The sequence below is a fragment of the Rhinatrema bivittatum genome, chromosome 1 (genome assembly GCF_901001135.1).
Source record: "Rhinatrema bivittatum chromosome 1, aRhiBiv1.1, whole genome shotgun sequence".
Taxonomy (NCBI): Eukaryota; Metazoa; Chordata; class Amphibia; order Gymnophiona; family Rhinatrematidae; genus Rhinatrema; species Rhinatrema bivittatum.
Window position 1 is genome coordinate 758,986,711 of NC_042615.1, and position 14,510 is coordinate 759,001,220.

General features: G+C 42.4%; 1 protein-coding gene across 5 annotated transcripts in view; it reads left to right on the top strand.

Annotated features, from left to right (window-relative positions):
* ADAMTS12 (ADAM metallopeptidase with thrombospondin type 1 motif 12) overlaps nt 1–14,510 on the top strand; it is a 1,111,988-nt gene that overhangs the window by 927,904 nt on the left and 169,574 nt on the right. For all 5 annotated transcript variants that reach the window (XM_029579144.1, XM_029579126.1, XM_029579135.1 and 2 more), the window contains exon 21: nt 5,929–6,081. In XM_029579144.1, the coding sequence (XP_029435004.1) occupies nt 5,929–6,081 (153 nt within the window). The remainder of the gene's footprint in view (nt 1–5,928; nt 6,082–14,510) is intronic.

Below are 14,510 nucleotides of genomic sequence, written 5' to 3' on the forward strand. Positions count from 1 at the left end.
ATTCTTCCTTCTGCTTACAACGCTGCCACCAGGTGGCGTGATGTTATTCAGCCTGTCCGAATGTTCGTATGCTGAAAGAGAGGCACAGAAATATCATAAACAAGACGTTAGCCATCTAAACAGGAAATGTATTACAGTAATCTGGACACATAACCCTGAGAGGCTCAGGTTTAAGATTTTGTGTCTAGAATGTTGATTTATCTGTTTCTGTTTTTATGTTTCTGGGTTAATAGAGTTTTCAAGTAAAGAAAAGTCACGTATTTAACAACCAAAGTTAACAAAAATAAATAAGCTATCAGGTTTAAAACTAATCAACAGATGAAAAGGTTTTTGGCTTAGTGAAAAGAGAATTGGATTCTGACAATCAGAAAATATTAGTGCTAAATAAATTATAACTGGTGGGATAGGATGGGGGAGGAGTTGAGCTAGAAATAATGGTGGGCCAGGGTTGGGGGTTGAGAGCCAGAGAATGGTGGGGATGAGATCATTGGCCCTTGTCTGCAGACAGTGTCATTGGCCCATCATAAGAACATAAGAAATTGCCATGCTGGGTCAGACCAAGGGTCCATCAAGCCCAGCATCCTGTTTCCAACAGAGGCCAAAACCAGGCCACAAGAACTTGGCAATTACCCAAACACTAAGAAGATCCCATGCTACTGATGCAATTTATAGCAGTGGCTATTCCCTAAGTATAATTGATTAATAGCCGTTAATGGACTTCTCCTCCAAGAACTTATCCAAACCTTTTTTGAACCCAGCTACACTAACTGCACTAACCACATCCTCTGGCAACAAATTCCAGAGCTTTATTGTGCGATGAGTGAAAAAGAATTTTCTCCGATTAGCCTTAAATGTGCTACTTGCTAACTTCATGGAATGCCCCCTAGTCCTTCTATTATTCGAAAGTGTAAATAACTGAGTCGCATCTACTCATTCAAGACCTCTCATGATCTTAAAGACCTCTATCATATCCCCCCTCAGCCATCTCTTCTCCAAGCTGAACAGCCCTAACCTCTTCAGCCTTTCCTCATAGGGGAGCTGTTCTATCCCCTTTATCATTTTGGTTGCTCTTCTCTGTACCTTCTCCATCGCAACTATATCTTTTTTGAGATGCGGCGACCAGAATTGTACACAGTATTCAAGGTGCAGTCTCACCATGGAGCGATATAGAGGCATTATGACATTTTCCGTTCTATTAACCATTGCCTTCCTAATAATTCCTAACATTCTGTTTGCTTTTTTGACTGCTGCAGCACACTGAGCTGACGATTTTAAAGTATTATCCACTATGATGCCTAGATCTTTTTCCTGGGTGGTAGCTCCTAATATGGAACCTAACATCGTGTAACTACAGCAAGGGTTATTTTTCCCTATATGCAAGACCTTGCACTTGTCCACATTAAATTTCATCTGCCATTTGGATGCCCAATCTTCCAGTCTTGCAAGGTCCTCCTGCAATGTATCACAGTCTGCTTGTGATTTAACTACTCTGAATAATTTTGTATCATCCGCAAATTTGTTAACCTCACTCGTCGTATTCCTTTCCAGATCATTTATATATATATTGAAAATCTTCCTCTCCAAAGGAAGATTTTGTTGGCCTAGTTTTGGCCTAATTGGATCCAAAGTGGCCTACATTTAAAAAACAGTGAAGAGCACTGTCTTAAGCAGTCTTCCTCTTCCATACAACTTCATTTTTGTCATCTCTTGTCCCTGCACCCTTTAAGGTAGATTTTAAATGCCTTGTGTTTGCAAAAATGGCCACATTCAGGGAGAGGGAGAGGGGGAGAGCCTCTTTATAGGGCTCAGTCTGATACTCTATATATGGACCATTGTAAGGGGACATTTAGAATCGGGGTGACTTTTCGGGAGGTGGGTTCGAGTTAGGGGGGTGGTGTAACAGACACATTCAGAGGTATCCATTGTAAAACTGACATCATTAAAGAATTTGATAAAAATTCCAAAAAGAGGAGTTGATTTGTACCCCTCGGTCTCTGCTAAGTGCATTGTACAAATCAACTCCTTTTCATCACTTATAAAGTCTAAAATTCTTTAATGATGTCAATTTTACAATGGATACCTCTGAATGTGTCTAACACCACCCCCTAACTCCAATCTACCTCCCGAAAAGTCACCCCAATTCAAAGTGCCCCCTTACAATGGTCCATATATAGAATATCAGAGTGAGTCCTATAATGAGGCCCTCTCACCCTCTCTTCCTCTCCTCCCCCACACCAAACAAGGAGCTGCAGCAACGTGGCATGCAGCCATACACGCATAGGCACTAAAATCTACCCTACCTATCCTCTTGGTTCTTTTATCTGTTACTGGAGGGAGATCGGGGTTATTACTGGGTTAACTCAGTATTACTGATATTAATCTACATTTCCAATCTTGCATCACAAAATAGGGAAATAACTTATTGTTGGCTGTTTCCTGGGCTGTCATAGCAACCAGATTTTTTTTTTTAAAACCTTCCATGTGTCTGGTATATCTGGGTAGCTTCCAAGTGTAGTGGCTAACCTCAGCTAACAGCTCTATATTGATTAACTTCAATAGCAAACTGATCCAGGGGCATTTGTCAATGTTTCTTACAAATCCCCTCTTGTCTTTTATAGTCTCCGAAGCTTCTTTGATGACTATGCCATGCTGGCATTCACTCTTGATAGTCTAGGGGTTTCGCCTCCCAGGGTATTACACTGGAAACAGATAAATAAAGAGTTCTTTGAGGTCTTATGATAGGTCTAACTCGGGGATGAAGAATTCCTCTTCAACTGTAACCTCTTTTTTCAGGTTTCTGATAGATAAAGGGGCACACTTGAACACTGCTAAGGCCAAGAAAACTCACTGCAGTCTCAAAGGTTCTTTAAGATGGGGGAAGCATACTGCTTCTAGGCTCAAAAGGTTACGTTTCATAGGAACACAAAAAGAAGTCTTCACACCTTAAAGTATTGTACCAAATCAAGAAAAGTTTACACTTGCAAAAAGGTTAAAATTAGTTGCACCAGCACCAAAATATTTTTGCCATAATTGCAGTCACTCAGTCTCTGGACATTTGTAAGTGGAAGTTGGTGGGACTGGACTTTCTTGGTCAGGTTTGGAAAGAGAATTCCTTTAAATATTTTGAGGATTTGGTAGAAGAGTTCAGTATACCCTGATATACTCACTTTCTGCAGTTGCATAGGGATATTTTTAGTCCTAGAGCTGAGATGGTTATGCTGAGGAAAAAGAATGGGTTTGAAAGTATCCTTACATAAAGAGGGTCAAAGAAGTTTATTTCTCATGTTTATTATTTGAGAGAGATGACAACTGAAGATAAGATACTATGAATGTTGCTTTGATCAATAGATGGAATGCAGATCTTGCTCTGCATCTGGATTCTGAAAATTGGCAATGCTATTTTTTGGTGCTCCAACTCAAAACTTTCCAGTGAAATATAAGCTTTTGCACCACACATAGATATGCTCTGTACTTTGCTCAGTTTAGCACCTCTAGTCCTTTTTGCTGGAGGGGTTGTGGGAGGGAAACTTCATATGTGGTAGGATTGTAGTTTAGTGGCTACATTCTGGGCTGATGTGCAGATGGGCCAGAGTTTTGGGTTTTCTGCTCAACTATACTTTTTGAACAGATGGGAATGGGTTTCTGGTACAGCTAATAAAAGGGTTTTGGTCTCTCATTTCTGCATGCTGCTAGGATAGCCATTGCCTTCTATTGGAAGTCTACGCTCTGTATGGGCCACTGGAAGTCTACCGTTGAGATATTGCCTCTATGGTGAAGATCACATATCTTCTACATGAGAATGTAGACAGATACAATCAGATTAGAAGACTGTGTTGGTCTTGCAAAGGATTACTGAACACAGCTGATTTATGTTAGTCTGGGCTGGAATATTTCCTTTTGATTGTTTAGAAGCCGATATTCAGCACCACTTAGCCAGATAAATTCCAACTTATCCTACTTAATAGTGCATTTTAATTATTCGGCTGCAGTTAGTGACTGCCACTTAGCCAAATAAATATTTATCCAGCTAGGTGGGGGGCATAACAGAGATGAGTTGAGTTAGCCAGGTAAGTCATCTGGCTAACTCTGATATACAGTGTTAACTGGATAACTTATCCAACTAACTCTTGTCGGCCCACAGACTTCTCCTAAAGTTAGCCAGATAAGCTTATCCTGATAACGTAAGGGTAGCCAGATATATTCAGCGATGCAGCTGCGCCGCTGAATATATAGGCTAAGTTTGCTGGATAAGTTTACCGGGATAACTTGTTGAGCCACACAGCGGCTGAATATGGACCTCTTAAATTTTATTGCCTATATTATGCTTTCCCTGACTAATATATTGTCTTGGATGGTCTTATTTTGTACTACGTACTTGTCTTTATGTTCTGAAGTTGAGCGCCTTTAAAGTAAATAGAAACCTATACAAAAAATACAGTCCGGCAAAATTACACAGAAAATCTCAGCAATAATTAGTACGCCAGGCTTCCTTTTGGCCTCCCCTGCTTCCAAGATTTCTCTGGAACCAATGTGAGCTCCTCTCTTGCTAATACAGACTTTCCCATGTACCTATAATTGTTGTAGCCCCACAGGAATGACTGTCCATTCCTCTCCCCAGGAAGGGTATCCTCCACAGGTTGCCCTCCAACAGCTTTCTTCTTCACAAAAATCAATCACAGCCAGTAAACATCAGAGTTCTAATATACTACTAGAAACCCTCTACCTCAAAACCTTTGTCAATGAGTTCTCTCCCCAATTAGACAAACTCTGAGAGGGTTGAACTTTCCATTGGGGAAAAAAGTGAAACTCCCATTCACACATTTAGCAGAAAAAAAGGGAATAGGACCACTATGTGTAGAAAGATAAGTAGCCATTTCACTGGAAAACCTTTGTAGATAGCAGATCATTGCTTCTCACAAAACCTCTCCCAAAACACCCCTAGAGCAGGGGTGGCCAACTCTTGTCCTCAAGAGCCATAAAGAGGCCTGGTTTTCAGGATATCTATAATGAATATGCATGAGATACATCTGCATACAATGGAGGCAGCACATGCAAATCTATTTCATGCATATTCATTGTGGATATCCTGAAAAACCAGGCCTGTTTGTGGCTCTCGAGGACCGGAGTTGGCCAACCCTGCCCTAGACCTTCTATCCTATATTCTCTTGAAAGCCCACCCTGTAAGAGCTGGGACATGTACATGACTTATGTGAGGGACTGTGTGAGTCCCTATACAAGGAAAGTCAGGAACATAATGGGCCAGATTTTAAATCACCTACACACGCCGGGCCAATTTTCAAAGGCCCGGCGACGGGTGTAAACTCCTGGAACGCGTGTAAGTCCCAGGGTTGCTGTAAGGGGCAGTCTGGGGGGGAGGGGTGGGGCGGTCCGGGGACAGGACAGGATGGGGCTAAAGGTGCCCAGCACAGCAGACATTTGCTGCTGTACTGGGGGATCGCGTGCCGGCATGCGCAACTTGCGCCTGCTCAAAGCAGGCGCAAAAGGTAGGCTAAAGCTTTTTTGGGGGGAGGTTAGGATAGGGATAGGGAGAGGGCAGGATAGGAGAAGGGGAAGGGAGGTCAGGCTAGGGGGTTGGGAAGTTCCCTCCCAGTCCGCTCCTTCTAGTGGTACTGTGTGTATTTGAGATGCTCAGGAAGCTACCAGAGGACAAATGACTTTTTCATGGCCCCTCTGTCTGGTTAGGTGATCAGGAAAAAAGAACTACTTATCTTACAACAAGCAAAAATTAACATGGAAAAAGTACAGTATCACTCTTACCAGAGTTATTTATCATTGTCAAATCAGTAGAATTGGCAACTACAAGGATCTTACTCTGTATTAATAATTTTGCATGGCTTGCAGTGGTCCAGACTATGAATTATTTAAGAAAGCAAGGTTCTAAAGCTTGTCACTACCTCTCTAATGCAGTGCTCTACCACCTGTGGTCTGGGGGCTGTGTGGAGACATGTGCAGTGCAACACAACAACTGAATCTGACTGTCAACATGTCAAAAAGCCTGATCCTGCGAGAAGATGTCATCTGCGCCCCTGTGCTACCTGGACAACAGGAAACTGGAGCAAGGTACAGTAATTTATGATGTGGGTGGCCATCTTGATAGAAAACACATTTTTATCATAAACTATGTACAAGTAAGGATAAATAAACTCAATCGTAAGCTATGAGCACTATAGAAATGAAACAAAAATAGAATGCATTGCTGCTTGAAAGTTTTGAAATTCCCATTTGTTTCCATTACAAATGAGTGTGTATGGATTGGCTGTCAAAGTCACAAGGCGGGCTGAAAGGTTTTTAGCCATAGTGAGGAAATATATTTCGAGGATCTACTGATGAGTAACACTGCAGTGCCACTCTACTCTGTGAAACCCGGTCCACAAATATAGTTTTGAAATTCCCAACATGTTTCCTTACTTTCAGAATTAAAGCAGAGGAATTAAAAAACATAGGAGGTTATATTCAAAGGGGTTTCGCGTAATATACTATCGTAGCAATTTTCAAAAGCCATTTACTCAAATAAAACCCAGTTTTCTTGAGTAAAAGCTTTTTTAAATCATGCCCATTGTTTATAAACCGGGTCAGCTTTTGGGGTATGTGACCTGTGTGGCTGTAGAGGGCAATTTAGCCATGGGGAGTGCTGCTGCCCTTCTCCCCTGCACCCTTTCATTTGATGTCTGCAGGCAAAAGACTCAGGAAATGCGGTGCAGGAGGAAGGAATCTTAGGTCTTTGCTTGCATGTGAAGAATCAGCCTGCAGGGAGGATGAGGAGGAGAAGGAGGGGAGATAAGGAAAAGAGGAGAATGCTGCTGGGCAGGAAAGGGAGAGAGACTAGGAGGATGCTGGGACTGTGGGCAGGGAAGAGGGCAGACTGGCACTAGGCAGTAGGCAGTAGGGCTTTGCATGGCCCAAAATATAGTTTCTGTTTTAATTTGTTTGTTTTTCATGGGGTTTTGTTTCCATTTTTTCTTTTCAAGTATTCTAAGTTTTTAGGTTTTTTTTCATTTTCATTTGTTTTTGGCAAAGTATTGCAAACAGTTTGTACCACTTGCAAATAATAATAACCGGCGCACGAACGCATATGTGTGTGCGTTCATCGGCCTGCGCCCAGGGACACGTTTATTTTATAACTTGCGCATATATATATATGCACAAGTTATGAAACAGCCTGGCTGTGCACCCATGTGCGCCAAATTTGAAGAGGACGTGTGCAAGTGTCCGCAAATGCCACTATTGCGTAAATCGGGGGATTTTAAAAGGGGTGCTCATCAACGCCATTTCAAGTTTTACCAGTTCATCCATAGTTTGTCCAGTTAAGCAATAGGTCTTTCAAACACCCCTGGTATAATATCCTTCACTTCCCCCCTTAAAACCCTGCAGAGCTGCCTATTTATCCTTATTTTATAACTTACTCGGCATCCATAGCAGAAGTAAAGTTACGCGGCAAGGAGCCTGGGCGCGCACCGGATCACATAATCAGCTTCACGCCCTGAAATGCCCTTGCCCCACCCAGACCGTGCTCAGGTCCCGTCCCGTTCTGAAAATTTCCAAGGTGTGCATTCTGCGGCATTTATGCGTGTATCTATGCGGCTTTTAAAATCCGCTCGGCACGCACAAGCCCGACGTATTCGCACATCCCCTAATTAATGCACGTGTCTGGCTTTTAAAATTCACCTTAAGGTGGGCTATTTGCAATATTTTGCCGAAAACGAATGAAAACTCATATTTTTGTTTTTCGGGGAGCCAAATTTGTTTCATTTGATGCAAAACAAAAATGGGCTCATTTGGCCAGTTTGCCATTTTTGTTTCAAACAAATGCACATCTCTACCGGGCAGAGGGTGAGGGAAGTGTGAGGAGGGTAGAGATGAGTATACTGCGCTGGCGCCACTGCCACTGCTGAAGTGCTGGAGTCTATGTCAGAGCTGCCGCCAAAGAGTTGTACCAATTTCAGTTTCAACACAGGGCAACATTTAGCCTAGAGCCGGTCCTATCTAAAGACACTCTATTTAAATGCCATTGTAGGAATTCTTCAATAGAAGCCAGTTCTTATGGAGAGTCAATAAAATTAGAATTATTCCCATTCTCAGCCATGGAAGGCTGCGCAGATTCTAAACAAAGATTTGGCAGTCTTCTATTGGCACCCAGTAGTTTTTATCTCTTTCCAGTCCAAAATATCAGCAGAATAAGAGGGTTACTTTGGATATCCATGCAACACTTTTGTGTCAGAGCCTTGACTGCAGATGGAAAAAACTGCTGGATTAGCAGGATTTTCTGATTTAAATCAGAAGCATCGCAAATATCCCACACCCTGCTGGTCTTCCACATGCACAATGGACTTCCTGTGCCAAACCTTAAGGTAAACCTCCACTGTCAATCTTGAAGCAAAGAGAGTTAGATTGCTCAAATCATTCTCTCTCCTGAAACAAGCTTCTGCAGCTCTTCACTGTCTCAAAGATCCTATGTTTTACTCCTAATCTCCTGCTGGCATATTGCATATACCATAAACGCAAACATTTTAGCATGGAGGCATGCAAACGGTGCTTTCTTTTCTATAAAGACAGGTGCAGGCTAATCAGATGCAGGGCTGTCCTTAGGGGGAAGCAGGAGAAAAAGTTGGGGAAATTGGGGAACCTGCCCAATCCCCCACTCCCCACAGTAGCCTTGCTCCTTTGCAACTGGCTGCAAGGTTGAGTCACAGCATTATCCCTCCCCCACGTCCCATCCTCCCTCCTGCCAGCAGAAAGCATACGAGAGCAGCTTCCTTTACCTGCTGATGCCTCCTCTGCCACCTTCATGGTACTCTTCCAAAGTAGCTTTCCAAACAATGGGGGCCGATGCAATAAATTAGCGTAGAAAGCGGGCGCTGAACAGTCAGCGCCCGCTTTCTTAACGTGCCCCAGGCACCCCTAAGGGGGGCGCCATGCAATATTTAAATTAGGGGGTCGCATTAGCAAGGAGGCACTAGGGTTTATTGGCGTCGGTTTTCTTGACCCGGCCGTCCGCCGGTAAGGAAAACCGACGCCAAGAGTTCAGGAAGCGAACGCTTGTCAGTCGAGCATCCGTTTCCTAAACCCGACTGTCTGTTTTTTTAAAAACTTTTTTTCATTTGCATGTGATCAGCGCTATTAGATTCACTCCGCGTTGGACGTGCGTTGAATAGGCGCTAATCCCCTTATTGGATTAGGGATAGGGGGTTGATTAGCGCCTACTCAACCCGCGTCCGACTGCGGGTATTGCATCGGCCCCAGCGATAGAAGTATGACTCTGGAAGCTCCCTTGCAACCACTGTAGCACCGGGCCTGGGTTGCAGTAGGCGGCTTCTGCAATCCGGACTGAAGGTAAGGAGTGGGAGGATTAGAGATGGAATAGGGGGAGGGGGCCCCCCAGGAAGGATGCTCATCATCAGAGCTGGGGAGGGAGGAGATTGACTTCAGGCCTTTTAAATGCTGTGTTAAGTTAACATAAAGGGGCATGGGGGGTTGGGTTGGGTGCTTGGCATAGATTTCCAGCTCGGGTGAGCCAGGAGCTGTGAATGGGCAACTAGGTCCGCACATTTTTTTTTTTCCGTTTTTCTTGCTGTTTGGTTCTTAACCAACTAAATTCTTTTGAATATAGTTGGTTAAGGCTAAAGTTATCCACCACATGGAGCCAAATAATTTTAACCTAATCAGTATTATTCAGAAGATATCCGGTTAGGTTTAAAGTTATCCAGCTATGGTTAGACGAGTAACTTTAATTAGGTATATTCAGAGGGATGTTTAGCTCACTCAATATCCCAGATAACTTATTCGGCTAACTTTAGCCAGATAAGTTATCTGTTGCATACTTTTTTAATATTGACTTCAAACTGATTAAGATGAGAATAAAAAGATAAAAATACACTATGATGTTAACAAGAATGATTAAAATTACAGGTACAAATAGCAATGCTACAATCAAGAACAACAACCCTTTTTGAAACAAGACCTTGAATATTTTCTTGCAGATTTGTTTGTGGAAAATTTCTGCTCTTTATTAAACACACTGGAATACAACAGAACCTGTCTTTATTGGAGAATTTACAGATGGATTTATGCATGCTTTATTTTTCAAAGAGCAGTCATTTCTAGTGCTTCATACAAAATTAATGTCTTTACAGTGTATAGCACAATAAAATATGTCAATCAAAGTGAAAACGAGACCAATGGCATTTAATTTCTAAGGACAAATGATCTTATTATAGAGATTTTACATGCATGGCAGCATACAGTTTTTGTTTTGCTTACAATGTTGGTATTTTCAAAAAGTAGATTTAATACCCAGCTGCCCTCTTTTGGCAGGTGATCTGAAGTACAGGTTTCAGTATTTTATGTATTGATCATGTATGTCTTGGTATTTCATGTACTGCACTGTATTTTAGGATTATTGAGAAAGGTTTGTCTTTTTGCCAACGATACCAAAATCTGCTACAGGCTAGGAACCCAGAAAGAAGTGAAAAATATGAGAAGAAATCTAGTGCAGCTTGAGGAATTGTCTAGGGTCTGACTGCTAAGATTTAATGTTAAAAAATGCAAAGTTATGCATTTACTGGCTAATTTTAAAAAGAATGCATGTGCACCCATAAAAACGTATATTGGCACATGAACAGAGATGTGCTGCAGTTTTATACTGTGCACACACAGTTTTATACTGTGCACGCATGTAGCATTTAAAATACCCCACCATGCCTATGTGTGATTTTAAGAGATGTCTTGAGTAAATATCCCACGCATATTATCACCAGGCCTTTAGCACACATATGATCACACGAGGGGAAACCAGTTTTTCCATGTCCTTACTGGGGGGGAGGGGGAGAGAATTTGACACTATATGTATTACATTGTTGCGCTACAGACACTGGCACCCTGGCCATGGGGGAGGGAATGAAGGGTTTGAACAGGTTAATGTAAATTGGTTATTTACTCTCTGAGACAATAGAAGGACTAGGGGGCACTCCATGAAGTTAGCAAGTAGCTCATTTAAAACAAATCTTAGAAAATTATTTTTCACTCAATGCATAATTAAGCTCTGGAATTTAATCCCAGAAGATGTGGTTACGGCAGTTAGTTTAACTGGGTTTAAAAAAGGTTTGGATAAGATTCTTATGATTCAAACCCACCCTGAGCTGAAAGTGCCCCTCTTACAGTGGTAGATATATATAGTGTCATATTGTCTCTCCCTCTCCCTCTCCCTCCCCCTCCCCGCCCCCCCACTCCCCATCCTCCGAGTATATAAGGTAGTTCAGAAGTATTGAAAATCCAGACGTTCCTCATCAGGCCTAGCAGTAAAGTTATGCGGATACCACACCGATGCACCATGGTCAGCTTTTCTAAAATTTGGAGTTACATGTTTAACTCTTGGCCCCACCTCTTTTCTACTCCCTTGTGCTTGATACATGTACTTTGCACCTTCTTAAAATTTGCATTGCTTATGCATGGCCCACAAATGCATGTATGTGGGCCACGTGCCGATAAACCTAACCAGCTAACTATATTAATTAATTGTTGTACATTTACTTTAAACATGATTTTAAAAAGTTAGGTTACTTTCTTTAATTTCTAAATGTAAATAATTAATATACATATTGAAAAGCACAGGCTTCTATACAGATCCATGCAAACCACCTCTTTCTACTTTCTCTGATTCATTTTATCACTATACTCTAAGAGGTGAATTTTAAAAGCCTGGCACGCACCAAAAATTGGGTGATACGCACACAAGTTGGGCTTGTATGCGACCACCGAATTTTAAAAGCCTCCCAGATACGCTTGATTCTCCCGTAATGCGTGCATCTGAAAAGTTTTTGAAAAGGGGTGGGGCATGGTCTGGGCGGGACAAGTGCCTTTTGGGGCATGGCCAAGATGTGCATATAAACAGTTACATGCCTGGGTGCACAACTAGATACCCTGCCAATTAAGTTTACTTCTGCTAGGGATGAAGTGTAAGTTAGAAAATAAAAAGAAAGAGGTTTAAAGGATCTGGGGTAACTAGGGGGAGTGCAGACAATCAAACCAGGGGGTTTGGAAGACCTAACTGTTAACTGGTTGAACTGGTGGACAAACTGGTGAAACTAGCAATGGCGTGGATGCGTGCCTCTTTTAAAATTCCCCAACTTGCGCGGTAGAAGTTGGATTTATGAGCATAGGCATGTGCCCACAATGTTGGGTGCACATATGTGTGTGGTCAAGCTATTTTCTAACATGGATGCATATACGCAAGCAAGTTATAAAATGGCCGCGTATTTAGGTGTGCGCCGATGCACATGCGCCAAAGAGCGCCCACGCACCTGTTTGAATGTTACCATTTTAATCTACATAAAAGTGAGCCGCTGGGAATAGTGCATTTGGACTTTCAGAAGGCATTCGGCAAAATCCACCATGAGAGACTCTTCATGAAATTACAAAGTCATGTGATAGGAGACAGTGTTCAGTTGTGAACTGGTACCGTAACTAGCTGAAAGGCTGAAAACAGAGGGTAGAACTAAATGGTCAGTTTTCCAAATGAATAAACATCATTATGGTGTACCACAGGGATTGGTACTGCACTAATGATATTTAACATAGTCATAAATGATTTGGAAAAGGGAACAATGAGTGAGGTGATCAAATTTGCAGATGACACAAAATTATTAAAATGTGTTAAAACAACAGTGGATTGCAAGGAACTGCAGAAGGACCTTGTGGGACTAGGAGACTGGGCAACTAAATGGCAGATGAAATTTAATGTAGAAAAGTGCAAAGTTCTGCACATAAGGAAAAATAATCCCAGCTGCAGGTACAAGATGCTGAGTTCTGTATTGGAATTAACAACCAAAGAAAACAGACCTTGGAGTCTTTGTGGAAAATACGTTAAAATCCTCAGCTCAGTGTGCGGCAGCGGTCAAAAAGTAAATAGAATGTTAGGTGTGATATTAAAAGGAATGGAGAATAAAATGGAAAATATATTGCCTTTGTATCAAGCCATGGTATGACCACATTTTGAGTATTGTGTGCAGTTCTGGTTGCCCCATCTCAAGAAAGACATAGCCAAAATAAAAAAGTTGCAGAGGAGGGCAACAAAAATGATAAAGGGGATATAACATCTCTTCTTTGATGAGAGGCTATGTATGCTAGGGCTCTTCAGCTTGGACAAGAGACAGCTAAGAGGGGACATGATAGAAGTTTATATAATCATGAGTGCAGAGGAATGTATAAATAAAGGACAGTTATTGACACGCCATAAAACTAGCAACCAGTAGATTATAAACAAATCATAGTAAGTACTTTTTTTACTCAGCACACTATCAAGCTGTGGAAAAAGTTGGTAGAGGACTTGATCAAGCTATTGTTGGATTCATGGACCCTTAGGCCAAGGTGGAGTTGACACAAACCTGCAGGGAGCAGCCCTGCAGTTCTCACCATCAGCAGGTGGACCCAGATGAGGAGAAGCTCAACTAGAGCTTCGCTTTTACCAGCCCACGTTCTCAGGTTGAGCTTTTGGGTGCCATGACTGGCAAGTCTTTGGTGGGGGCCTCTGCTGAGAGATCCGTCGAGGCCACTGGGTCAGAGTGGATATAGGCCATAGTACAGTAACAGTCAGTGGTCGGTGGCAGGTGGCATTCAGAAGGATCGAGGAACAGGCAGCGGTCAGAAGTATCCAGAAGCAGGCAATGGTCAGTGGCAGGCAGCAGTCAAGATAATCCAGAAGTCAGGCCAAGGTCAACACCAGACATTTTTCTGAAGGGAAGGAGGGATGGATAGGCAGGACAGGAGGACAACTGTCTTCAGGTAACTGAAGAAGTAAAGTCAAGGACACTAGAACTGAGGAACTGAAGACAAGGATGCTGGAATTGAGGAACTGAAGACAATGATCACAGACACTGAAGCAACTCAAACCACTAAACAGAAGGGAGAATTGTTGCCGAGTCCTTGTTCTTTCTTTTCGAAGAATGTTGGCTTAGAACTGCCCCTACTCCCAGGGCGGAGGTGTCAACTTCTTGGACAAAGGGCCACATAGAGTCTGGGTGATGCAGACAAGGCCCATCCAAAAGGAGTTCTTCAGTCTTTGGAATGCCTCTATGGCTATGGAGGACCAATCCTTGGTGTTGGTACCCTTACAGATAAGAACAGTGAGAGGGGATGCAACGAAGAAATAGTTTGAGATAAACTGATGATAACAATTGGCAAATTCCAAGAATCTCTGCAGGGCCCAATGTCCTACTGGATGAGGCCAGTCCCTGATAGCTATTACCTTTGCAGGGTCTATGTGGAACCCGTCACGAGAGATGATGTAACCCAGGAAGGGAAGTTTTTCTTGTTCAAAAAGGCACTTTTCCAGCTTAGCAAATAGATTGTTCTTTTGCAGGCACTGCAGGACTGTGGAAATGTGTTGACGGTGGGTACTGAGGTTTTGAGAGAAGGTCAATATGTCGTCTAGAAACATGACCACCTAGGTATAAAGTAGGTCACAAAAATGTAATTGACTATCTTTTGGAAGACTG